Consider the following 23408-nt stretch of genomic DNA (forward strand, 5'->3'; position numbering starts at 1 on the left):
ACGAAAAGGAAGAACTCTTGCAAGTTGCCGCATTCTCGTGCAGCACTCAATCTCAAACTAGCAAACGTTCTCCCGTCCGAGCCATGTTCAACCAAGCCGCCAAAACCTTCGGATTCGCATCATCCGTACGCCCCGCATTCGTATTCCGCCATCTCTCAGCGGCTCACTACCAGCGCCCTAGCAAGAATTCCCCGCAATCTCCCGCGGGCACCCCCTTGATCAGCGCAACGAATGCCACAAATCACTCTTCGTTGCACCGCCCTGTGGCCGCTGCGAGTCCCGTATTCGGGACCGCCCGATGCCCTCATAGGCTAACTGCTCGAGGGGGCAGGGGGGGAGCCCCCGCGGGTCGTAAAGGACCAATTTGCTCGCATTCTCTTAAAATCGCTGGCCCCTTGATTCGAGGCCCTTCGTTTCCTGAACACTCCCCCCTCCCACGGTACTACCGCTCGTATACGAACCCGAACCCGTCTCTCGCCGTCGCCGTTGACGAGGACGCCGCAACCTCACTTTCCCTAGCGATCCACCAACGTAAAGAACGTCATTTCGCATACCGCCCAGTCGGTTGGCGACAGTCGCTGAACGATGGAGAAGCGCACCCGACGGCTTGGGCACAAGAAGTCGAGGAACGGGTGCGTGCGATGCAAAGCCCGCCGTGTCAAGGTACGATGAACTGTGATGCCGCAGGAAGGTGCACTTCAAGCAAGAATCGCTTAGCTTGGAACATGAGAGAGCGAGATGGTTTTTTGACGCGCGTTCTTTTCTTTTCCAGTGCGATGAGAACAGGCCATGCCACCGCTGCGTCGCACACGGCGCGCATTGCAGCCTTCTGGACCCTCACCCGGCCGTGACGGCACCCCTTACGCCGCCAACGACGACAACCTCAAAGCTGCCGGGAGTAGGAGGATACGTCCCGATACAAGCCTCTCATGAGGCCGCGCCGACGCCAGCCCCAGCTCCGGCTCCAGCTGCTGCTGCCAGCGATGTCAGTCTTACACCCACAGCAGGTGAGTATTCAACAGGACGAACGGCGATCTGCAATCACCCTGCTTTGGTTGTGTTATGTGCCTGTCGTTCATGTCACCCTCAACGTTCCGAGGGGCGCTTGGCTAACGAGCAAACTTTCATTCGGGAAAAAAGTGAACAGTACGTCACCATACGCAGGCGACCCGGCACTTGTCGACCCCCGCCACCAACACCACCACTCCGCCTCCTCCGCCGGCTCAGCGGCCCCGGATCCAGGGTTGGACCTCCTCTCGGAGGATTGGCTGCAGAGCCTGCGCTTAATGCACCACTACAGCACCGTGACATGCAACGCCCTGCCGTCAGATGCCTGCACTGAGGAGCTGTGGAAGACGGCTATACCCGAGATGGCATGCTCCCATGTAAGTCTTGTCTTTTTTTTTTGGCTTTCTCTGCCCACTGCCCACTTCCCCGGGATAAGCCCCCTCCCACGGGTTGGTTGGTGGTGAGAACTCTATCTCGATATGGAAAACAATCCCCCTAACAACCTCCAAAGAAGTTCCTCATGCACGGCTTGCTGGCCGTCGCGGCGCTGCACTACGCCCACGTCCACCCGGCCGAGCGCCGCAAGTGGGATCTCATCTCGGTGCACCACCAGAACCTTGCGCTGCGCTTCTTCGCCGCCCGCCTCAACGACATTGACAAGTCCAACTGCGAGGCCTACTTCTTCCTCGCCTCGCTCATCTTCATCGTGAGCGTCTACTCCGTCGCGCACTCCGAGACGGTCGGCCGCGCCGTCGGCCTCGGCGACGTCGCCCAGTCCTTCCGCTTCCTGCACGGCGTCAAGGGCATCCTCGACTTCCAGCCGCTCGAGGAGTGGCGCCAGAGCGGCGGCCCGCTGGACATGCTCCTGCGCTCGCCCGAGATCCCACCCGGCATGATGAACGCGGGCAGCGCGTTCCAGCGGCGGCTTGACGCGGTCACGGCGCTTGCGAGGGAGGTGCCCGCCTCCTTTCACGACGTTATCAACGAGCAGAGCGTGTGCGTGCTGGCGCTCGAGAGCTTGCGGCGCTCGCATCAGATCGTCTCGGCGGCGGGCGACGGGGCCATGCCCGGGGGCGTGTGGGGATGGTGCGTCACGCTGCCGGCGCTGTTTATCGAGATGATTGGGAGCGGGCACGCGACGGCGCTGGTTATACTGGCGCACTTTGCGGCCTTGTCAAGGATGTGCGAGCGGCGGGACGATTGGGCGTGTTCCGGGTGGAGTATGGGGGTGATGCTTATGGTGGATGAGGTTATCGACAACGAGTGGAGGCCTTGGATTGAGTGGCCCAAGAAGAGCATGATGGAGCAGATCAGTGTTGATGAGATGGAAGTTTGAATTGATACCCCTGTGATGCCTAATGACCTGACCCTATGGATGCTTTGCGCGCTAAAAATATGACATTCTGAGAGATTCTACATGTGGTGAAAGAGGTTTGAAATATGCCGAAAATATGACCACTTAGATTTTCCTGATCATGACGGTCTTCGTGGGGTCGGGGACAGACTATTGTCGCATGTCAGCCATCATCTCACGTTACACTAGGAAACAGAGGAATTCCACTTACACCGGCGCCGAACTTGATGTTCTCGTATCTCTCAGTCACGCCGTCCGGGAGCTTGATCTCGTAGTTGCAGAGGATGTTGCCCATGATCATCTTGATCTCGTTGACGGCGAAGAAGCGGCCGGGGCAGGCGTGGCGGCCGTAGCCGAAGGTGAGGTGGGAGGTGCCGACGCTGACGAACTGGCTGTTGGCGACGACCTCGGCGGCCTTGGAACCGGACTCGGCGGCGTCCTTGGCCTGGCGCAGCTCGTAGTAGCGCAGCGCGTCGAAAACTTCGGCGTCGGGGAAGATCTCGTCGTCGAGGTTGACGCCGCCGGCGGGGATTTCGATGACGTTGTCCGGGGGGATGACCTGGCCGTTGGGGAGCTTGATGGCCTTGAGGACCTTGCGTGAGAAGGAGCCTATTGGGTGGTTGTTAGTTTTGTAAAAGGGGACTTTGGGTAACGGGGGTTTTTTAACGGACCGGCGCCAAGAGGGGAGCATCGGAGGACCTCGCGCAGGAAGCTGTCGAGCTTCTTCATGCCCTGCAATGCCGGGCTGGAGAACTGGCCGCCAGACTCGAGGAGGGCTTGCTGGACGTCATCTCGCAGGATCGGGATCAGTTCGGGCTTCGCGGCAAGCCAGTAGAGGGCGTTGGTCGTTGTCAAGGAGGTGGTGTGGATGGCGGCAAAGCTGATGCCCAGCTGGTTTTGCGCCAGCTGGCGGTTAGTCGACTGTCCAAACTTTGACTGGGCGTTCATCATCCACTGGAGCATGTCGTCGGGCTCCTGGTAGTCGTCGCCGCCGGCGGCCTTGGCCTGCTTGCGGGCGTCGACGATGGGGCGGAAGACGGCCTCGGCCTCCGCGATGCGGCGGTTCAGCTGCTTGACCTGGGGCAGGAAGCGGGCGAGGATGGGGCGCAAGGGACCAGGGAGGAAGGCGACGACGTGGACTGCGGTCATGAGGTCGATGGTGTAGTTGATGGAGGCGTCGAGGTAGCGCTCGTCTCTGCAGAGTTCGGGGCCGATGAAGACGCGGCCGGAGGCCATGGCGATGATGCGGAGAAGTTTGGCGTTGATGTTGACTTCGGTCCATTCGGTGGATTGCGGCAGCTCGAGGCGCATGGACTCGACGACTTCATCGGAGATGAGGGCATTGAGGCGGGCTGAGGTTTGTGTTAGCATGGCAGACCTATGATGGATTTGAAGATGACGGGCAGCCTACGCAGAGCAGGAGTCAATGAGGCCTTCACGGTGTGCACCACGAGAGGCGTGTCACTCTCGATCTTGGTGTACTTGACTTGCATGGACTCATGAATGGCCTCGTCAAAGCTGAGAACATCGTCGGGAAGCTTCCTGAGTTCGGGAAGATACTTTGGCGGGACGCAGATAGTGTCACGCTCTGCGGCAAGTTAGCGGGATGCTAATGTAGGATAGCGCGGGGCAGACGTACTCCTCAAAGTGCTAACGCGGAAGATGCTGTCTTTGAACTGTAAGATAGATTTAGCCATGCCATCAGCGCCAAAATAACCCAGGGAACTCACCTTCCGGTAACCTTCAATGTAGTAATCGGAGCCTTTTCCCGCAGCAAACTCCTTCCGCTTCTTCCATGCCCCACCTTGTCCTCCAACAACAGGGACGTTCGCCAAGGGGTCATTCTTGAAGAAGCTCTGCGCTAACCAGGCGAAGAGGATAAAGACAAAACCCGCAGTGGCTGCCGGCAAGTGCTTCGATAAGTACTGGTCAAAGACGCCTGACGAGGCGAGGGCTTCGGTCACGTTGGCCATGATGGGTTGATGGTCGATGCGAGTCGAGACGAAGAAGAGGGGCTGGTACTACAGACGAATTGACAGGACGCTCGCCTTATGTAGTCGATCCCATCTTCTCGAAGCGCACCGCAGCATGGGATCCGCTTGAAGTCGGGACGGCATGGGCAATGGGGATTACGTAGGACCGGTAGACGGCGTGTGGTCCGTCGCGAGCCCCTGAGGGCCAGCGCCAACAGGTCCACCGACGACGGGCCATGGCTCCCCGCATAAGCGCATTTCCAGCGCCTTTGATTAGAGCAGCGGTGTCCAAGGATCCACTGATGTTGGTGTACACCGTACAGTAGCACTCGCGTGGGAGGGCGTTAGTTGGAACCGCGATGCTTGGATTGCTTGGTGATGCAGATCCTTGGTGTTTGGCGGGCCTGGGGGGACATCGGTCAAGGGTGGACGGTCGGGTTCGCGTTCGGATTGTGGGGTGTCTCGTATCCAATGGAAATTGGCTGCTGCTTGAAAGAGATGAACCGGCAGTCAGTCCGCTTACCTAAGGTCCAGGTCTTCTTTCTTCCATTCGGGAGATGGTCTGTCGGAACATTTGTATCACCACTGCCGACAGCCGAGGTACTCCCGTCCCGCTGTGCATGAACCAGAAGCTATGACCACCTCTTTTGGCCCCCAAGTGGACCATTATGTCATCAACCGCAAAAGCACACTATCGGCGTTTAATCTTGTCTTACCGGCTCCGTACCATCCCCGTTCCTGAGCAGCGGTAAATTGAAAGCGTCGGGCCCCTCCGGTTCGTCGCCTGCCTTTGTTCAAAACCGGTTCCGTGTCTTGAACAGTCGTTTTTGTCTACACCTCGATTTTCAACCGCCTGCGATATAAAATCCGGCCGAATGCGGACCATGGCCTCGCCTACACGAGACACGATGCTGTTAACCGGAGATTTCACGTGAGAGGTCAGGTGCAGCAGGATTCGGCGCAGTAATCAACCTTAGCGAACTGACCTGAAGCGGTGAATCGGAACCTGTACCCGTACGACCTGTACCTGTACGGCGCGTCAGTCAACAAACCTCCAACCAGCAACCTCAACGTCTCCTCTGGCTCACGACCCCGCGGCTGGAGCCTGAATGGTGCCGCAACCACGGTACCACACGTTGCAATCCTGGTCGGCCAGCTGCCACACTTCTCGCCCGTCATGGGCAGCTCTGCAAACTTTGACGATACCCGCGACCTGGGTGGCCAACGTGTGGCCCTGTACGGCTATGCAGCCCTTCAAGATGTGCTTGGGGCTCCGGCTCTGCACGGCTTCCCGCATGCAAAGACTGGAAACGCCTCCTGGGTGTCGACGGAATCTCTCGATGCCGCCAAAGTCATGGAGTTCACCAATCTCGTTCGCGCCGCCATAGCAGCTTTCCTGTGGTGTCTGGTCGCTGCTCGTCCGCTGATACGCCATAGACCGTCATGGTGCAGTGCCTTTGCCCAGGAATCACATTTTTCAAGCGCTTTTCACACCCCTCAGAAGAAGAAATGGACGTATTGGACCGTCTATCTCATCGTCGTTGCCGCAGCCGGGCTGCTTCAGGCGACTTTTGCAGCCGTGGCTCCCCCGCGGAACCTCTTCATTATATCGGACCTGATGCCTTGGGTCGGTGCAGTTCTCATCACTGCCATTGACCGCCCGTCAAAGACCCCAAAGACTCTGCTCTGCCTGTATCTCAGCATATTTGCCTGCGGTATCGTTTCGACTGCTTTCAGCTATAAGCTCCACGGTTACATCTCCATTCCCACAGTCGTCGACCCTCTGATCAGCCTTGTCGCACTCATAGGCATCGTTGCGATGCCAATGCGCGACCCCCGGCTCGGTGACGACGGCATCGCTCACTCCGACCCTAGTTACGAACTTCGCAGCCCCGAAGATAACCTCACTTTATGGAAGTTCATGACGGTATCGTGGATGGGGCCTCTAATCGCCAGGGGCTCCGAGAAGCAGCTCCACGACGAGGACGTCTGGCAGCTGCCCTTTGATTTCCAGCATGACCGGCTTCACACCCTCTTCCGCGATCTTCGTGGCTCTATGATGACCAAGCTCATTTCGGCCAATGGCATGGATCTCATCATCCAGTCGTGCCTAGGAATCATCGAGACCGCCGCAAACCTGTCTATTCCGATCTTGCTCAAGCAGCTCTTGCAGTCAATCCAAGGCGGCGACCAGAACGTGGAGGTGTCTGTCCTCTACGCAATCGCAATTCTCGCTGTGCGTCTTGCTGCGTGTCAGTCGGCGGTCTTCCAGCTGTGGTATTCGAGACGCTGCTACGAGAGATCTAGAGGTGAGATGATTACCACACTCTATGCTAAAACCCTCTCTCGAAAGTACTTCGGTCAACCTGCTGCGGAGCAGATGCTTGCCGGCGACGGAGCTGCCAATGGTGATGCCAATCACGACGATGCCGACGACAGCAACGCAGAAAACGAATCTGCCAGCCGGTTTCGCAAGATCATATCTTGGTTCCGGTTACCAAAGAAGAACAACCACAAGTACAAGAAGGTTCAAGAACACAGACAGCCTGCTACCACGGGAAAGATTCTGAACCTCATGAGGAGCGACGTCTACGAGGTTGCCCAGCGGTTTTGGGAATTCCCGACTCTCGTCACGAAGCCGCTTCAGTTTATCCTGTCCTTCGTCCTCGTTTGGCAGCTCCTAGGCTGGCCCTGTGTTTTGGGCATGGCCTGCGTTATTGTTGCGCAAGTTTTGAACACCATCTTCATCGCACAGCTTCTAAAGAAAGAGCGTCTTCGAAGGGCTACAACGGACGCGAGGTTGCAATCGACATCTCAGTTTGTTGAAGGCATCAGACACCTCCGCTGGTATGACTGGCAATCCAAGTGGTTGGACAACATCATGGTCACCAGACAGCACGAGCTTAACACCAGAATCGTCACGGGTCTTTGGAGGATCGCCATCGCCACCATCAACATCGCTTCCGGGACCCTTTTTCCCGTGGCTACTTTCTTCGCTTATACGTTCTTGGCTGGCAAGACTCTCACCGTCGACGTGGCTTTCCCAGCCCTTCAGCTGTTTGCCATGCTGGAAACCAGCTTCAAGGAGCTACCTAACCTTATCACCGTAGTTTTGAACGCATCTATCGCCATGGGCCGTATAGAACAGTTCATGCGCGAGCCTGATAAGGATGGCGTGTACGCTGATCATCTGACCAACGACATCAAGTTCAACAAAGCCTCTTTTGCCTGGCCTGGATATGAGCGGCCAGTATTGAGAAACCTCGACCTGACCTTTCCCCAGGGTCTCACCGTTGTCTTCGGCAAGGTTGGCTCGGGAAAGTCGGCGCTGTTGCAGGCGATTCTCGGAGAACTGGATCGCCTAATGGGCGACGTTATCATCCCAACCGAACCGATCGGCTTCTGCGCTCAATCCCCGTGGCTTCAGCACATGAGCATTCGCGACAACATCTTGTTCTCGGCGCCTTTCGACGCTGCTCGGTACACCCAAGTACTTGATGCTTGTGCATTGCTTCCTGACCTGGCCAACTTCAAGCATGGCGACTTGTCTGACATGGGCGAGAATGGCATCGGGTTGTCGGGTGGTCAAAGAGCCCGAGTCGCGCTCGCACGAGCTGTGTACAGCCAGTCGCGGGTGCTACTGTTGGACGACCCTCTCGCTGCGTTGGACCACAACACCGCCGAGTCCATTGTCAAGAAGCTTTTCCAGGGTTCTCTTGTGGAAGGTCGCACGGTTGTCCTTGTCACTCACAGAGTCGATCTGTGCCTCCATCTCGCTCAGCAGATGGTCGAAATCGTCGACGGCACCGCACGCGTTTTGAGCTCGGAAGAGGCATCTAATGAGATTGCGAAATTCCTTCTCGAGGACGAAGACCAGACGACCCATCAAGATGAGCAGGAGAACACGATTGATGAGACTCAGCAGAACGCCGCGATCCCATCCAAGTTCATCGAAGACGAGCACCGAGCCCACGGCGGAGTCATGTTGTCTGTTTACTGGACTTATATCAAGGCGGGCAAGCTTAAGTGGTGGGGCGCGCTTGTGCTCGTCTTTGGTCTGTTTAGATTGGGCAGCCTCCTCAACTACTGGTTTCTCAAGGCCTGGGGCGAGTCGTATAACGAAGAGACCTCTGTGGAGGTTGCCTCGGCTGGCGTGGACTTTTCCCATCTCTTTGACCAGCTCCCGGATCCCGATGTCGACCTGCGCCCGTGGCTTTTTGTTTATCTGGGAATCGCGATTTTCCAGGCTCTCATCTTCACCTTGTCTGAAGGTCTCGCCCTGCTCATGATCTATAAGGCCGCCAAGAGCCTGTTCCGCCGGGTCATTGAGAAAGTCAGCCGGGCCACCTTCCGGTTCTACGACGTCACTCCCGTCGGACGCCTCATGAACCGCCTCGTCTCAGATATCGGTATGATTGACGGAGGTATCATGTCTCCCTTGCAACAGGTGGCTTGGTGGTCCCTGGCCTGGTTCTCGAGTATGGTGGTCATTGCCTCCGTCACCCCGCTCTTCCTTCTCTTTTCCGTCGGAATGACTCTGTGGTTCGTTTACGTCTTCATGCGCTTCCTACCGACGTCGCAAAGTCTGCGAAGATTGGAGATGGTCTCGCTAAGCCCGCTGATGTCCAACTTTGGCATTCTCCTTGATGGTTTGGCTACGATCCGTGCCTTCAAAGCCCAGCATCACTTCCAGAATATGAACATCGTGGTTACCGACGCCTTTCAGAAGATGGACCACTTCTACTGGAGCTTGCAGGCTTGGCTGATGTACAGATTCGACGCCCTATCTGCCCTCTCAACCTTTGCGCTTACTCTTCTCGCGCTCTACAAGGGACTATCGCCGGGTTTGACGGCTTTCGTCCTCACCACCGCCTCGTCCTTTGTCGAGGCAACCCACAACCTCTGTAAGCAGTACGGTACCCTTCAGATGGACTTTGTGTCCGTTGAGCGTGTAATCGAGCTTCTTCACATTCCAGAGGAGCCCTGCGGAGACACCAAGCCTCCCGCTAGCTGGCCTCACCACGTTGACGACGTCAGCTTTGAGAACGTCACTCTGAAGTACGCACCCCATCTTGATCCCTCGCTGTCAAATGCCACCTTCACAATCCCTGGCGGATCGACCTGCGCCGTTCTGGGCAGAACAGGGTCTGGTAAGTCCACCCTGGCCCTCGCGCTCCTCGCAACGATCCACCCGTCCGAAGGTTGCATCCGCATCGGTGAGTATAAGCTCTCCGACGTAGACGTCCACGTGTGGCGGCAGAGAGTCAGCTTCGTTGCCCAAGATCCGGTCCTCTTCCCCGGCACGCTCCGTGATAACCTCGATCCGCTACATCAGTATACCGATGTCGACTGCATCGGGGTTTTGCATCGTGTCTTAGGTCCCGATTGGGATCTCTATGTGCAAATCGAGGGCGGCGGCAAGAACCTGAGCCAGGGCCAGCGTCAACTCGTCGGCATCGGTCGGGCTGTCCTCCGACGGAGCCCGATCGTCGTGCTGGATGAGGCGACGGCATCGATTGACAAGGAGACGGCCGCTAGAGTGCAGGAGGTGCTGAGGAACGAATTGACAACTAGCACCGTCATCACAATTGCCCACCGTCTCGAGGCAGTCCAAGATGCCAACTACTTCATTCGTTTGGATAAGGGTAAGGTGGCCGAGCACGGGCCGACGCAAGGCTTGAATCAGTAGACGATTTGCATTCGATATTGTTGGTTTATATATATGAAGTTTGTTGGGAGATTTTGGAGGGTCGTATAGAATTTGGTCATCATCTTAGCCAGCTTGAATTTAAGTCATTTTCCACAAGCCTGGTGGCACATTTCCCCCATGCAACCGATGGCGCATAGCGCAACATTCACATCATAAAAAGGAGACACCACGTTGGTTTTGTCCAGTCGCTGGATTGAAGCTATCTTCTCAACACCCGCCATGCTTTGAAAAGTTGACATACACAAGTTGCCTTCTCGTACCCTCTATACCAAATTCACTAAATCATAACAAAACAACCCCCAAGAACGCCCCGTTTAACATTTCAGCCAGAAGGAACAAAGAGCTTTTACGCCTTGAAGAAGTCCTCGACAGCCTTGGTGAACTGGTCGGGGTCCTGGAGGGGCGCGAAGTGGCTGACGCCGGTGAGGATGGTCATCTTGCTGCCGGGGATGGCCTTGTTCAGGATGCCGGGGACGTCGAGGTTGACGGCCTCCTCGTGCTCGGCGCCGGCGATCATGACCTTTGCGCCGTCGATGCCGCCGAGCTGGGCGTCGGTGAACTGCGGCAGGGTGCCCTCCATGACGGAGACCTTGGTGGCGAACTCGGTGAAGTTGGCGCCGGGCTGGAGGGTGCCGTACTCGGTCCTGCAGCGGGAGACGAGCTCGGTGAAGACGGCGGTGTCGCTGAAGGTGGCGTTGGTCTGGTCGGGCTTGGCGGAGGCGCCAAACACAAAAGCCTTGTTGATGGGCTTGGTGAGGGTGGCGTCGATGAGGGCGGCGAGGGTGGTGATGCCGCCGTCGGACCAGCCCACGACGTTGTAGGTGCTGACGCCGGCCTCGGTCAGCAGGGCCTGGATGTCCTTGGCCATCTGGTCGTAGGTGAAGACGTCGTCCTTGTTGTAGGTGGTGCGGCCGTGGCCGCGGCGGTCGAGGGCGATGACGTAGTGGCCGTTGGCGACGAGGCGGGAGATGACGGCGCCGAAGTAGGCGGAGTAGCCGAGGCCGCCGTGGTCCATGACGATGGGGACGGCGCCGGCCTTCTCGTTGTACTTCTGGTACCACATCTTGATGCCGTTGATGGGAACCGTGGTGGTGCTGATGGGGGTGGGGAGGTCCGGGGTCGCGGGGAGGGTCTGCCAGATGGGGGTGGTCTGGCGGATGGCGAGGCCGGAGACGGAGCCGGCGAGGGCGGCGGCGGAGAGGATGGCGTTGACCTTCATGTTGGCTAGTTTTTGGTGAAAAGGGGGTTGTTGTTGGGTGAAAAAAAAAGGAAAAGAATGTGGTGTGACTGGAGCTCTGGAAAAAGAGTGTGGGTGTTTTCACGAAAGTGAGGGACTGAAGTGAGAGACACTTGTTGCGATTGTGGGAAAGCAAAGGCGGTGGGTGAGGAGGGAAGAGAGAAGATCGTGAGATGAGACGGATGGGGGCCTGTTGTTAAATAGGCCGATCTGTTGTTGTCTCCCGCGCGCGGCTTCTAGAACGCCGTTCGTCCCTACAAGGATGGAAAACCTGCCAGACTGCCAATCTCCCCGTCGTCTCATTCCCCGCGGACCCGAGGGGCTGGAATTGAGTTAATTGCGACCAGAGCCATCCCGTTGCTGTGGCGGAGCCGAGGAGTCTGAAAATAGGGAAATTAGGAGGCATCGTGCAGGGATCACGACTCAAGCAGGGCGGTTTAGAGTTTTTCGCACACCTCGCTGACTCCGGTGTCCGTGAACTGCTGGCCCCAGTCAGGGCCCGGTTGTCCCGGGTGTTTTCTTGAGGATTCGGCAAGATTGTTCCGAGAACATTGAGTGATGAGAGTGATTGTTTTGGTGTCGCGATGTTCAGATTCTTTCATGAGAGCTCTGACCAGCATCAGCGAACCAGGACGTTTGTAAGATACAGCCCGTTTGTGGGCCATGCAGAGTTGACAGGAACTCCGAGCCGGAGTGGTCCAGCCCGTAGGGCAACAGGAGAGGAGCTCGGGAGGAACCGAACGGCAGGCCGTTCATCAGTTTGACACATTCGCCGGCAGGGGTTGCCTTGCACGGACGGCGTCTGGAGTTGAGCGCCCAGCTGGGCTATACCACAATGCGTTATCCCCCACCGGCTCATTCATGAGCCTCAACGTCGCTTTCGCGCTTGTCCTTGGGGGGCTTGGCTTGGGTTGCGGTGCCGAGCCTACCGATGCTGTCCGCCAAGACTCGGCGCGGCGTTGACATCGGCGAGGACGAATTGAAGCTTTTCTGGCGGCTTGTTGTTATGTTTTGCAAAGGGCCCCGTTCGGCGGCGCACCCCTCTGGTTAGCCGGCGCACCCCCTCTGTGGCTGATTTTGCCCAGACTCCGACACCGGCCCTCCGCCCTGCCTACTACCAAATTTTCGGTATTTTCGTCTATACCCTATTAGTACTGCCGCTGCTAACCGTTTTTTGAGGCTATCGCGATGTCGTCGCAGGAAGAGATCAAATTTAAGAAAGAGGAGGCCGTCGCCGCGCCTGGCGCCGCGTCGGCGGCCTCCGCTGGCTCTGCCGCCGCCGACCCCATCCTTCTCGACGACTCCTCTACTGCTAGTGAGGGCGACGATGTTACTACTGTTAACCCTGGCCTCACCTACGCCCATACTGTTGAGTATGACGACTATGGCCTCGTTAAGTACGCCTGCCCCGCCTTAGGCAAGAGATTTCCCTCTAAAAAAGCTGCCCACGAGGCCCTACTCGCCGCCTGCCTCGCCGACGGCTTCCAGGCGCGCGTTGCGCGAGTTGCGCGCGGCCCTCAAGAGAAGACCTTCTACCAGTGCGCCCACTCGCCACGCCGCGATAGCGCCTAAACGAGGCAGCGCGAGGCTCGAGTTCACGCTTCGAAGCGCTGCAAGGGCTCCTCTTGCACGACTTCTTGCCCGTGGCAGGTTATTATTCAACTTGACCCTACCCGCGGCGATTACTTCGTTCGCAGCGTACTTGACGTGCCAGGGCAGCCCAAGCACTGCGACTGCCACAACCACGAATTTTTCGGCGCCGACTCCTACCACAAGACGCGTTAACCCCTCCTCGCCGAGGCGGCGCCGAAAATCGTATGCCTCTGGAACCGCGGCACTCGACCTATCCACCTCCTCGCAGCCCTACGCGCAGAAGGTGCCTAATACAACGTCGTCAGCTACCGCGACGTTATTAACATCCTCGTCCGCCACCGCCGCGAAGAGCTCGCTGGCCGCACGCCGATCGAGTGGCTGTTCGACCAATTAGACGACTCGGAGAAGTACTGGTACCGCTTTAAGCAGGATTCTGAGGGCCACGTTACAGCTCTTTTTATGGCGCCGCGAACGGCAGTTGCCCACCTCAAAAGCCACCCCGACGTCCTACTGATGGATTCGACGTATAAGACCAATCGCTTCAATATGCCACTTTTTAACGTATGCGGCGCCACTAGCAACGGGCAGGCCTTCTAAGTTGCCTCCTGCTTCCTATCTGGCGAGAAGGAACGCGATTATAAGTGGGCAGTCAACGCTCTCGCTGAACTACTTAAGGACCACGATATTGATCGCCCATAGGTCACTTGTACTGATCGAGAACTTGCCCTTATTAAAGCCCTCGACGCCAGCCCTGCCTTCCACGACGTACCCCACCTTCTCTGCTGCTGGCACGTCAATATGAACGTTCTCGCCAAAACTAGGCGCCACTTCCCCCGCGCCACGAAGAACGCTGACGGCAGCGTTACTCGCCACCTGCAGTTTACCTGGTTTCTCGAAGATTGGAACGATCTCCTCCGCGCCGATACGCGAGATACGTACAACCAACGAAAAGCCGCCTTTGAGAGTGCTGGCTACCCTGACCCTGCAGTTGACTACGCCCTCTCTACGTGGATTATGCCTTGGCACAAGAAGCTGGTGGCCTTCTGGACTAATCAGATTGCCCACTTTGGCCACACCACAACGTCGATCGTCGAGTCTTCTCACGCCTCTATCAAGCGCTGGGTTTGCTGCTGTACTGGCGATCTTAAGAGCGTCTTCCAGAAATTGGTGGTTTTTTGGGATCAGCAGAACAACAACCTAACGCAGTACGTCAAAACGCATAAGGGCAAGGCGCCAAGTTAGCTTGATGAAGTCTTCAGCAAAATCAAGCGCCACGTCTGTAACAAGGCACTTAACGACCTCACTGACGAGCTGGCTAGGCTGGCAAAACCAGGCGAGAGTGGCTCGATACGAACGCTAAAGCATGCCTGCAAGCCTTGCCCAGTTAACAAGACGCATGGCCTGCCCTGCTACCACGTTCTCTGGCTTTACAAGCAGCAAAGTTGGCTGCTACTACCCGAAAAGATTCACCCTCACTGGTTTTGGATTTGAGGGCCACTTCAACCCACAGTTAGCGCCGCTGGCCTACCTCTCCTCAATCCTCTACAAGTCAGGGCCAAGGGCCGCCCTCGCGTTGTCGAGAGGGCTGGCGATACGACCTCTAAGCGCGACGCCTCCCACTTCGAGTTTGAGATCGCTGACGAGGCCGCTGAGGCGTTGCTAGCACCGCCGTCAACTGCGCCGCCTGCCCTCGGCAGGGCTACGACTACCCAAGAAGGCCTCGAGGCCGTTGAACGCAACGATACGTACGAGGCTGGCACTGAACACCATCGCTAATCTCGCAGGGCTGCCGCTGCCCTTGAGTACGTTAACGACGTCGAAGTGATCGATCTGACTACCGATACGCCGCTGGGCTCGCCTCAACGCCCACCTACGCTAACTAAGCCTATTTCACAGGTTAAAGGCGAATCTATGCAGTCAGACGCTATGTGGGATATGCATGATTTGCTGCTGTTCAGGTACGACGTCGATATTGACCCCGAATTCGAGGGCGCGCTGGATCGTCTTGTTGACGAGGTGGAGGCCAGTTAGGCATAAGAAGCAGAGGAGGTGGCCGAACTACAGGAAATCGAGTGCCAGGGCTAGCTGGGCTGTTAATTTGAATACTACACTCGTTTGCAGCTGCTAGAGATCACGTGATATAATGGCTTTTTGATCAAAATCTAAAAAACTGGCTGCTAGGCCTCAAATCGTTCAAATCTGAGGAGTTTTCGAACTATTCAACAACTTGGTGAAACCCTGGCTAATCCTCCGGCTGATCCGGGCTAATCAGAGGCCTCCATTTTAACCGCTCGAGTTAGCGTTTCGCTGGTTTTGCCGGTCATCGGAGGCACGCGCCTCATACGCCACAGAGGGGGTGCGCCGGCTAACCAGAGGGGTGCGCCGCCGAACGGGGCCCTTTGCAAAGACAGTTGGGGCTTGGACTACTCCGCGTTACGGGGTAAGTTGTGACATTTCCGAGGTCAGTGGCGAAACGAAGGGTTGATGTTGATTTCGAGATGGATGAGAAAGTGAAGCCATTCGCAACATCTACGTGGCGTGGTTCGTGCCGATCAATGACGGTTTGTGTTTGAGCTGGCAGCGATCAAAGCTCATCCACTCATGGACCAAGACTCTATGAATGACTGCCAGTCAGAGAAGCCTACCACAGAGACGGGGTTACAGGTTTTGATGCTGCTGATACCTGGCTCGAGCACTACGCTAGGACATGTGTTTGAGTGAGCATGGAATGGTAGTACTTAATGCTCATGAAAGAAACCTTTGACCTGAGAATGAACGCAAAATGAAGAGAAGTTGAGATAAGAACCTGCTTCCTGCAGCTAAACAAGAGGTCTGTGGGTCAAATGTCCCCAAGCATGGCGGCGGTGATCACCATCCTCCGCCAAATCCTCCGCATATGTCTCCACGCTGCTGCAGCATCCCTCGGCAGCCACGAGTCCACGACGCCGCGGCCACGATGATCACAATGCCAATCTTATCGACATAGACCGAGACCTTTGAATTTAGCTTTACGAATTTCCAGTCTTGGCTACCGCGAGAAGCACCCGCGCCCACGATGTCGGAGCGTCACCGCGTCTTGCCGATAAGAAGAAAGGGCGTCAGCACTCCGATCCTTCGCGGCGCCGATAACAGAATGTGGCTTGCTTAGTCAACCCCGAATCCCGCTTGCAATTCCCCCGGCTGCCCCTTGTCGGGCACACTAGCCGGGCGCCTCAAACGGCACAGTCCGGAATTCTGGTGCGCCAGTTCGTTGAACCCCGCGTTTGTGGCTTGCGGCGGAGGAATGTCGCGCCCGGCGAAGCCAATGCGAATTTGGCGAGGATGGCAGTCTGACATGTCTATAAAGAGCGCGTCTTGGCCCTTTGAAGATTTGGAGTATTCGAAAACAGAAACATCATCAACATCTTTTTGTTTCACCAAACAGAGAAAAAGCAGGAAAATTCCATTATTATCTCATCTCCAGAACCTTCAGAGGTCCATTACAACGCCTCAAGCAACCATCTACAAGTGCACGGACCAGCTACAACATCATGGGTGTCACACACAGTATCGCGACGGAGGTTGAGATTGCTGCGCCGCCAGCAACGGTGAGGTCAGTGGTAAGTGACGACCCGTCGTTGGTCTCATTATGGCATTGTTTCTGATTTTTCCCCAGTTTCTCGACTGGCACCATTTTGATGAGTGGACCAAAGTGTGGAAGATGTCCACCAAGGACGAGTCGACGAAGCCGTCCGAGTTGAAGGAGGGCGACGTCGTCAGCACCAACCTCAAGGGAATGGCGTTCACACCTGTCATTCTGGTACGCTTATAATCTCGTTTTAATAACACTATTTCTCTAACAAGGAACAGGAAAACTCGAAAGAACTGTTCAGGTGGAACGGCTCGCTTCCTTACATCTTTTCAGGAGCCCACTCGTTTTACTTCCGGGCAAGCGAGAAGACGCCTGGAGGCACCACAATGATCCAGTCTGAAGACTTCAGTGGTCTCTTTGCATTTCTGATGAAGCCGTTTTGGGGATTTGAAAAAAAAACATTGGCAAACTGGAGGGAATTTGATGCGGATATCAAGAGGGAGAGCGAGAGGGTTTCGAGCCAGTGATCAATTCTGTGGTAGTGATTATGATGGAGCGTGCATATGTTCAATTTATAATGCCTATTTAACCGAATGAAAACATGCCTATCATATGCATTGCTGCCGACCGTCTTCAAAAGAAGCAATCTTTTGCTGCGGAGCGAACCCCTGGTAAATGTGTTGTTCTGGACATCAGAAAGCTGCGAAGCAATAGTTACCACTGCCCAATAAATCTTTAATCTCATGTGCTTGTGGTCAGCGATGTCAATCTTGAATCAAATAATCCCAAACGTCAGGCTCACCTATATGAGGAAACCGAACGCCTAATTCAGGTAGTGACCAGCCCAGTTAGTTAAGAGTGCCCGCCCAGAAAAGAAAAATCTATGTCAAAGCACGTAGAATACCAGAAACGGCTCGATTGCAGGCGTAAAAACCTTCAGGACGCTGTCACGAAATCATCAAAGGTTTAATGCGTAGAGCTGTCCGTGTCCTGGGAGAAGAAATCTGTGAAGTAGCCTTTCGTTTCATGAGACCTTTTGGCGCGCCTACGTCGCTCCAGACAGAACCAGATTCCTGCAGGAACAAAGGTCAAGAACATGAGTGGAAGGGTCACTTGGAGAAATCTGTCAAGCGCTATTTGAGAAAAGACCTCTCCATCTTGGTACTTAACGACGTCGGTACTGAAGAATGTCTAAATGTTTTCTGCATTAGTAGACATGAAATCTTGTAGAAGGAATAACTTACACTAGAGAAAGTCGCCGGAAGATAGATTAAAGTCACTATCGTGACTATACGCACTGCGATAGCTTCTACAGCACTTCGGTCGGCTTGATCATACATACTCGCCGTAAGTTTTGAAGAAATAAGCGCACTTTGGGTTTGAAGGTGCTGGATGAGCTTTCATCACAGATGTCAATCAGTACGCTTCATCTCTGGCGTCACTCGGAACATTGGGAAGGAAACATACGATAGTCTTTCGATCCGCCACAGTCCTGATCAACACTTTGGCTCTGGAGATTTGCATTTGGGTTTCGCATATCAACTCGTCGAGTTGCAGGCAGAAACTTTTCGCTGCCTGCTGACAGAGACGGCGTGCCTTTGATGGAAAATCGTCGTCTTTGACGAGATCTCTGTAAAATCTCTGAAGGAGCTTCATGATATTGGCATTTGATTCCATAGCCATGATCGTATCATTTGTTTTCTCCTCCCACCTTTGGACGCTCCCGAGTGATCCCGGATCCAATGATTCTATATGACTCTTCTCATTGATCAGAGCGGCTGATAGGGTCTATGTAAAAAGTGTCAGCAAAAAGAAGTGGAAAGGCGAATAATACAGACAATTGTCGGTGTCTTACCAAGTCCTCAGCCCCTTGCTCAAGGAACCGAACATTCCATCTCCACTCCGAAGTCGCCCATTGTGCAAAAGCAATGTGTGTCTCTAAAGAAGACCGGAATGCCTGCTCTAGGGTGGAAAAGCTGGTGTCGTATGTGTTCTTGTCACAATATAATTCACCTATTCGGTCTTTGAGGGCAGCATGCGGATCACCAATGATCCACAACTGCGTGGCTTGTCCGACATCGAATTGATGGTGAAAGGCAGCCTGGCGGATTTTCCAATTACCACCGGGCTTTGGTGCGGCGGTTTTCAAGTTGTAACAAAGTTGGAATTTTCTACCACTTCGACCAAGCTCCGGAACTTTTGTTCCGGGTACCGGATTGATCAACGTCTTCTCGGTCCTGAAGCCACTGAAATGCAGCTCTCTGTCCTCAGCGTGCGGCGATGCATAGGCGTAGAGAAAGTCCAAGAAGTGTGGGTTTACTTGATAGAAGCTTAGAAGTCGAAGTAGCATTATCGCACTTAGTCTCAGTGGTCCTACAGTGTGCTCTGCCCATAGAAAACTGTCATGTGATCAGTCATGCTGCATCGCCGATCTCCCATTTTTCTGAAGTACTCACATAAATCGGCATTGTTCATCCTGCTTGGATGCTACATGTCCACTGGAAGAAGGCCCACTGTTCATTCCTTGAGGGTCGCCACATCGGAGAAAGCTTTCCAACTGGCCGTCGTTAAAGATGTTGAGCTTTTCGACCCTTCCAGTCGAGGAGATGTCCTTGACTGGCAGTCTGAATTGAGCTTGGGTCTTGGAGCTATCTGAAACGAAAAGTCGGTCTTTACAATCGTACAAGCGTTGACGATGTTGAGACAGCGCATATGTTCCATATTTCAGCGCTGAGGGAAGGTTCAATGGATATTGAAGAAAGTCGTCATACGACGCAGTAAAATGTGGCATGGCAGCCATTGCACTATTTCCAATTTGAGAGTGGAATTAGAGCTCAGGACCCACTGATGACTTGCATATCGGTTAAGAGGAGAGTTCTAGAATGTCCAGTACGCGACGTCCGGCTTAGAGGACGACAACAACATAATTAAGAGAAGATGGCTTCATGAGCTCCTCTGCCGCATTTGAAAGGCAACTCCGTAGGCTTCAGCCAAGGCTGACTATCGGGCATCCTGATACATGACTTGGCCACGTTCACGCAGAGGAGGTGGCGATGAGCTAAGCACGGTACGCAGCCATGTCTTACAAGTTGCCAATTTACCAATCAATGGGTCGATGGCGTGCGGCCGCGTGCCACAAGAAATGCAACGTGACATGTCCGCCATTCAATCGGGCCGGAAAGGCTGCCTCCTCGGCCACGAATTATTCACTTTGAGACCGTCCGTGTTCAAGTCGAAGACGCATTACTAAATCATGATTCATTTCAAACAAACATCCAGTGCTTCTCCGCCACAACAAAAAAGCCTGAATTCGGTATTAAAGAGCTATATATACGATGGAAGAAATTCCCAGAGAGCCATCTGCCACCGAATTGCCGGTTTCAACAAAACTTGAGATTGTCGCGCTGCGGCTGGCTCTGATCTGGAGTCTTTGCTCGTTGATCGTAGTATGTGGTTTTGGTTTGGTCTTCGCTCATTCGAAGACCATCGATTTCCGACTTTTCAGCCTAATAAAGTCAGTTGTCGGATACTAGAAAGTTGCGAGGGGCTAAGAACCTCCGTCAACGGCCTAGGAGCACAGAAATGAAAGTGATCATCGTGAAGTATCTGCCATCACGTCATGTCAGTCGAAATCAGCCAGGCAGAGGGCTAAACCATTATGTTGTCAACCTGTTTCTCGGTGAAGTAAGCTTTTTGATCCTTGAAGAGATCTAAAAGCCAGTTCCGGAGATCGGCCCATTGTAAATTGTATGCTGAGATGATGACTGGAACCCAGCCGGGAGGTGTGGTTGGGAAGGTCGATGCACGAGCAGGCCCGGGCTTCTGCTTCAAATGGCTCGCCCAACTCGACGACTTTCTGGAAAGTGGTTTCGGATCTCCTCGCGGCATAGTTCTTTTCTGCAAGATTGATCGTTATGACAGAGGCTATAACGGTAGAATATGAGGCTGATGTCGGTGGCTATGGAAGTTCGCGGGCTTCGGTCGCGTCGCAGGCCTCCGGTCAAATCTTGGATTGAGAGCGGGAAAGGTGTGCCACCTGGGCCATGGGCGTTGACCGAGAAAATATCATTCCGTAGGCTGATTTTACACCTGGGCTTACCGTCCCTTTTGAAGGGCAGGTGGCAGGTTTGCCGGGGTGGTTCAATGGTTTCATGCTGTGTCACCTGCATCAGGCGGGCCATGGTAGCCTGACCCTTTTTGCAAGCCTGGAACAGGCTGAAGCAGGCAACCTGGCCGTCTTGGAGGATTTGCTGGCATGGCCAGGAAGAAATATGACAGACAGGATGTCTCATACCTTTTGACCAGTTACTAGGCTCTCAGCAACGATCCAAGATGCAGGCACGCCCCTCGAGTTCCTTCGCCTGAGCGTCCAGGCTCTGCCTTACGCCGGCCATCCCACTGTCTCGCGTTCTCACCCAATCATCAGTTATTGGAAATGAGGCGAACTGAAGGAACTTTGTCAGACCGTGGCAGAGCCAGTGGTAGGAGGTGAGGATAAGGTTGCTGATCCGACGATACGGGTCGTCAAATCGTCCGACCATCCTGGGTCACTGTCCCACATCCGCTGACGGCCCGTTGCGGGGAGGGTTGGATCAGTTCAGACGGCAGCTTAGGTCGTCGAGGTACTACGGACTTTTACCTATAAATCTCAAGATGCGTAGACGGATAGTATGGCCAAACGTCTGACTCAGACGGACGGAACATGGAGGCTTGGGGAGCGGGAGGGTGAGCGTTGGTCCGCGGACCTTCAGCTGGGAGCCTTAAGCACTCAACAAAATTGCGACACACCTATGCGAGTGGTGTGGCATTCAAGTGGGTGAATCTGACCCCTCTTTCTGCACACCATATCAGCTTCAGGTGCCTTCTTCCCAGTACAGATTATGGCAAGTAGTCTCCAAGTCCTTTGGAAACAACAAAAGGAGACTCAAACAAGCCTGGGTTCTACAGTGAACAATTTCAGGAAGATTGAAAAAGTCGAGATATTTCTGTGTCGGGCCTACCCAATTCGAAAGCTCGCTACTTTCTTTGCACTCTTATTTACGACTAAATGACGCGATTGACCGTTGGGCGTCAGTTACTGTGCTACTTATCCTGGTCCCCAAGATCTTCAGCCGCATATCATCTGGGACAGCCCTTCCCCCTCCCTTTAGTACCGACAAACCCACCAACTGCTGTCTGCCGAGCCTTCTGGCCTGCTTAAAATACTCATCCTTCCCTCCAGAAATCCATTCCAACATCTGTCTGATAGATGCGCGCGTATACTTTTCCAAGTATTGGAACCTTTCCCCTCCCCTCGGAAATTTGGCAGCGAAACCATCGGCTACGACAGACTCACCATCACTTGCCTATCTTGCTGCTATCCATTCCAGGTGATGTAATCGATCGGCAAGAATTTCCAAGCCAGCCACAAGCTTGATCACCCATGGCCTTCCCCTCAAACGTTCCCGAAAATGAGTCAAGATCACCAAGCAAAAATTGCTCGGGAATTCTTATGGGCTGTTGAGGAGTTTCGCAGAATTCGAGATCAAGAGACCAGAATTTCGACATGTGGGCAGAAATTTATTCTGGTAAAAAATGTCACCCAAAGGCTGACCCGCCCCTCTCCAAAATGCCCTCCAGAGTACAGTGACAGTCTCGACTGGTTAGGTCAGACCGCCTATCTTCGATATCGACTTCAACCGCCGATGATGAGAAGACAGCACTACGATAATTGTCAACCAGTATTCTACACGCTTCTCGACATAGATGCTCCAGAAATGATCCATTTGTTCAAAAGCAATGGGCTGGACAGACTCCCTATCGAGTTGGAGACACTTGAGAGATGCATCGAGCCGCCGCTAAATCGCGTTCGCTTCCATGCCGAGTTTTACGAGAAGCAATTCGCTTGGTGTCCGATTCAACTTGAACTGCATATGGCAACTTCATATCGCGAATGCGTCAGCCCCTTTTCTCGAAAGCGCAAGATCACAACCTCTCGAGATAATAGAGGCTTCGCGGAGAACACAGCCACCTTGTACGAGATCGACGTACTCGAAGAGCTTGTCGGAGAACAGCTACAGAGTTGCATGGGTTCGGCCAGAATTGACAGGAAAGACAGAGAAGAGAAAGAGAGGGTGCCAGTTGATAGCTTGAGTAAGGGTCATGTGAGTGTTTCCTATCCTTTCCCATTGGCCTTTTGCAACTAGTTTCAACTATTCGCTGACACAAAATCATATGTTATAGACTTATCGGTTCGCCCTGAAACAGTTCAAACCACAAAAGAAAACTCAGTTTGACAATGAGATCGAAATGTTCTCCAATCTGAGTGGAATGGAGGGAATGATTCGTTATATTGGATGGTTTTCCAATTACGAATCTGGTCCGGATGGGCGTCAAGAATACTTCAACATCGTTCTAGAGTTGGCCGACTCCGACTTCTACGATACCATCCTCGACGAAGCTCCTCCAATATCTTTCGAAGAGATTGATGGATTCTGGAGGTCCATGTCCGAAGTATCTAGAACGCTGGCATCACTCCATACCGTCGAAATCGATCGACATGAGTACTCGGTGTGAGTTTACATGGAAGTCTCACTACTGCAAACTTAACTAAGCCGATTTAGATGGCACGGAGACATCAAGCCCGAGAACATTCTACGCGTGAATGATCAGTTCAAACTGGCAGATCCGGGAGAGGCAAGCATGTTGCTGAAGCAGTGTGGTCCTTCGACGTTACCACGTTCCCAAGCCACAAGGGGTACAAGAACTTATGGTAAGGCAACCCATTTAAGGTTATTTGGAAGGTACTGATGCTGTGTTTCTAGCTTCGCCCGAGAAGGCTGCACACCTCAACGGACTCGTAGACTCAGAGTCAGCTATCACGCAAAGAAGCGACGTGTGGTCTTTTGGTTGCGTTCTTTCGATTGCGGCGACTTTCGTTGTTCTTGGCGCTCAGGGCTTCCTGATATACAAGGAACTCCGCC

The 23408-nt window shown here is 54.3% G+C and overlaps 5 protein-coding genes across 5 annotated transcripts; 2 read left to right on the forward strand and 3 right to left on the reverse strand.

The window, feature by feature from the left end:
- Positions 1-585: 585 nt before the first annotated feature.
- CGCS363_v002434 (Sterol uptake control protein 2) lies at positions 586-2344 on the forward strand (the record flags this gene model as incomplete). The annotated part of the gene is made up of 4 exons (XM_036634283.1): positions 586-632; positions 826-1007; positions 1165-1385; positions 1520-2344. 4 exons carry the CDS (start codon positions 586-588, stop codon positions 2342-2344), a joined length of 1275 nt encoding a protein of 424 aa, XP_036500152.1.
- A 123-nt stretch (positions 2345-2467) lies between these two features.
- Positions 2468-4335, reverse strand: ATR2-2 (Cytochrome P450 monooxygenase ATR2; the record flags this gene model as incomplete). The annotated part of the gene is made up of 6 exons (XM_036634284.1): positions 2468-2512; positions 2574-2971; positions 3034-3714; positions 3774-3950; positions 4002-4038; positions 4093-4335. 6 exons carry the CDS (start codon positions 4333-4335, stop codon positions 2468-2470), a joined length of 1581 nt encoding a protein of 526 aa, XP_036500151.1.
- Positions 4336-5512: 1177 nt separating this feature from the next.
- On the forward strand, positions 5513-10024 carry YBT1-1 (ATP-dependent bile acid permease; the record flags this gene model as incomplete). Its single annotated transcript, XM_036634285.1, has 1 exon — positions 5513-10024. One exon carries the CDS (start codon positions 5513-5515, stop codon positions 10022-10024), a length of 4512 nt encoding a protein of 1503 aa, XP_036500164.1.
- Positions 10025-10391: 367 nt separating this feature from the next.
- On the reverse strand, positions 10392-11264 carry BPHL (Valacyclovir hydrolase; the record flags this gene model as incomplete). The annotated part of the gene is made up of 1 exon (XM_036634286.1): positions 10392-11264. One exon carries the CDS (start codon positions 11262-11264, stop codon positions 10392-10394), a length of 873 nt encoding a protein of 290 aa, XP_036500163.1.
- A 6148-nt stretch (positions 11265-17412) lies between these two features.
- CGCS363_v002438 (uncharacterized protein) lies at positions 17413-19246 on the reverse strand (the record flags this gene model as incomplete). Its single annotated transcript, XM_036634287.1, has 6 exons — positions 17413-17637; positions 17691-17843; positions 17914-18234; positions 18302-18408; positions 18718-18845; positions 18903-19246. The coding sequence occupies 6 exons, from the start codon at positions 19244-19246 to the stop codon at positions 17413-17415; spliced, it is 1278 nt and encodes a 425-aa protein (XP_036500349.1).
- Positions 19247-23408: the final 4162 nt, after the last annotated feature.

This window comes from Colletotrichum siamense (genome assembly GCF_013390195.1).
Source record: "Colletotrichum siamense strain Cg363 chromosome Unknown KSG_Cg363_contig02, whole genome shotgun sequence".
Classification (NCBI taxonomy): domain Eukaryota; kingdom Fungi; phylum Ascomycota; class Sordariomycetes; order Glomerellales; family Glomerellaceae; genus Colletotrichum; species Colletotrichum siamense.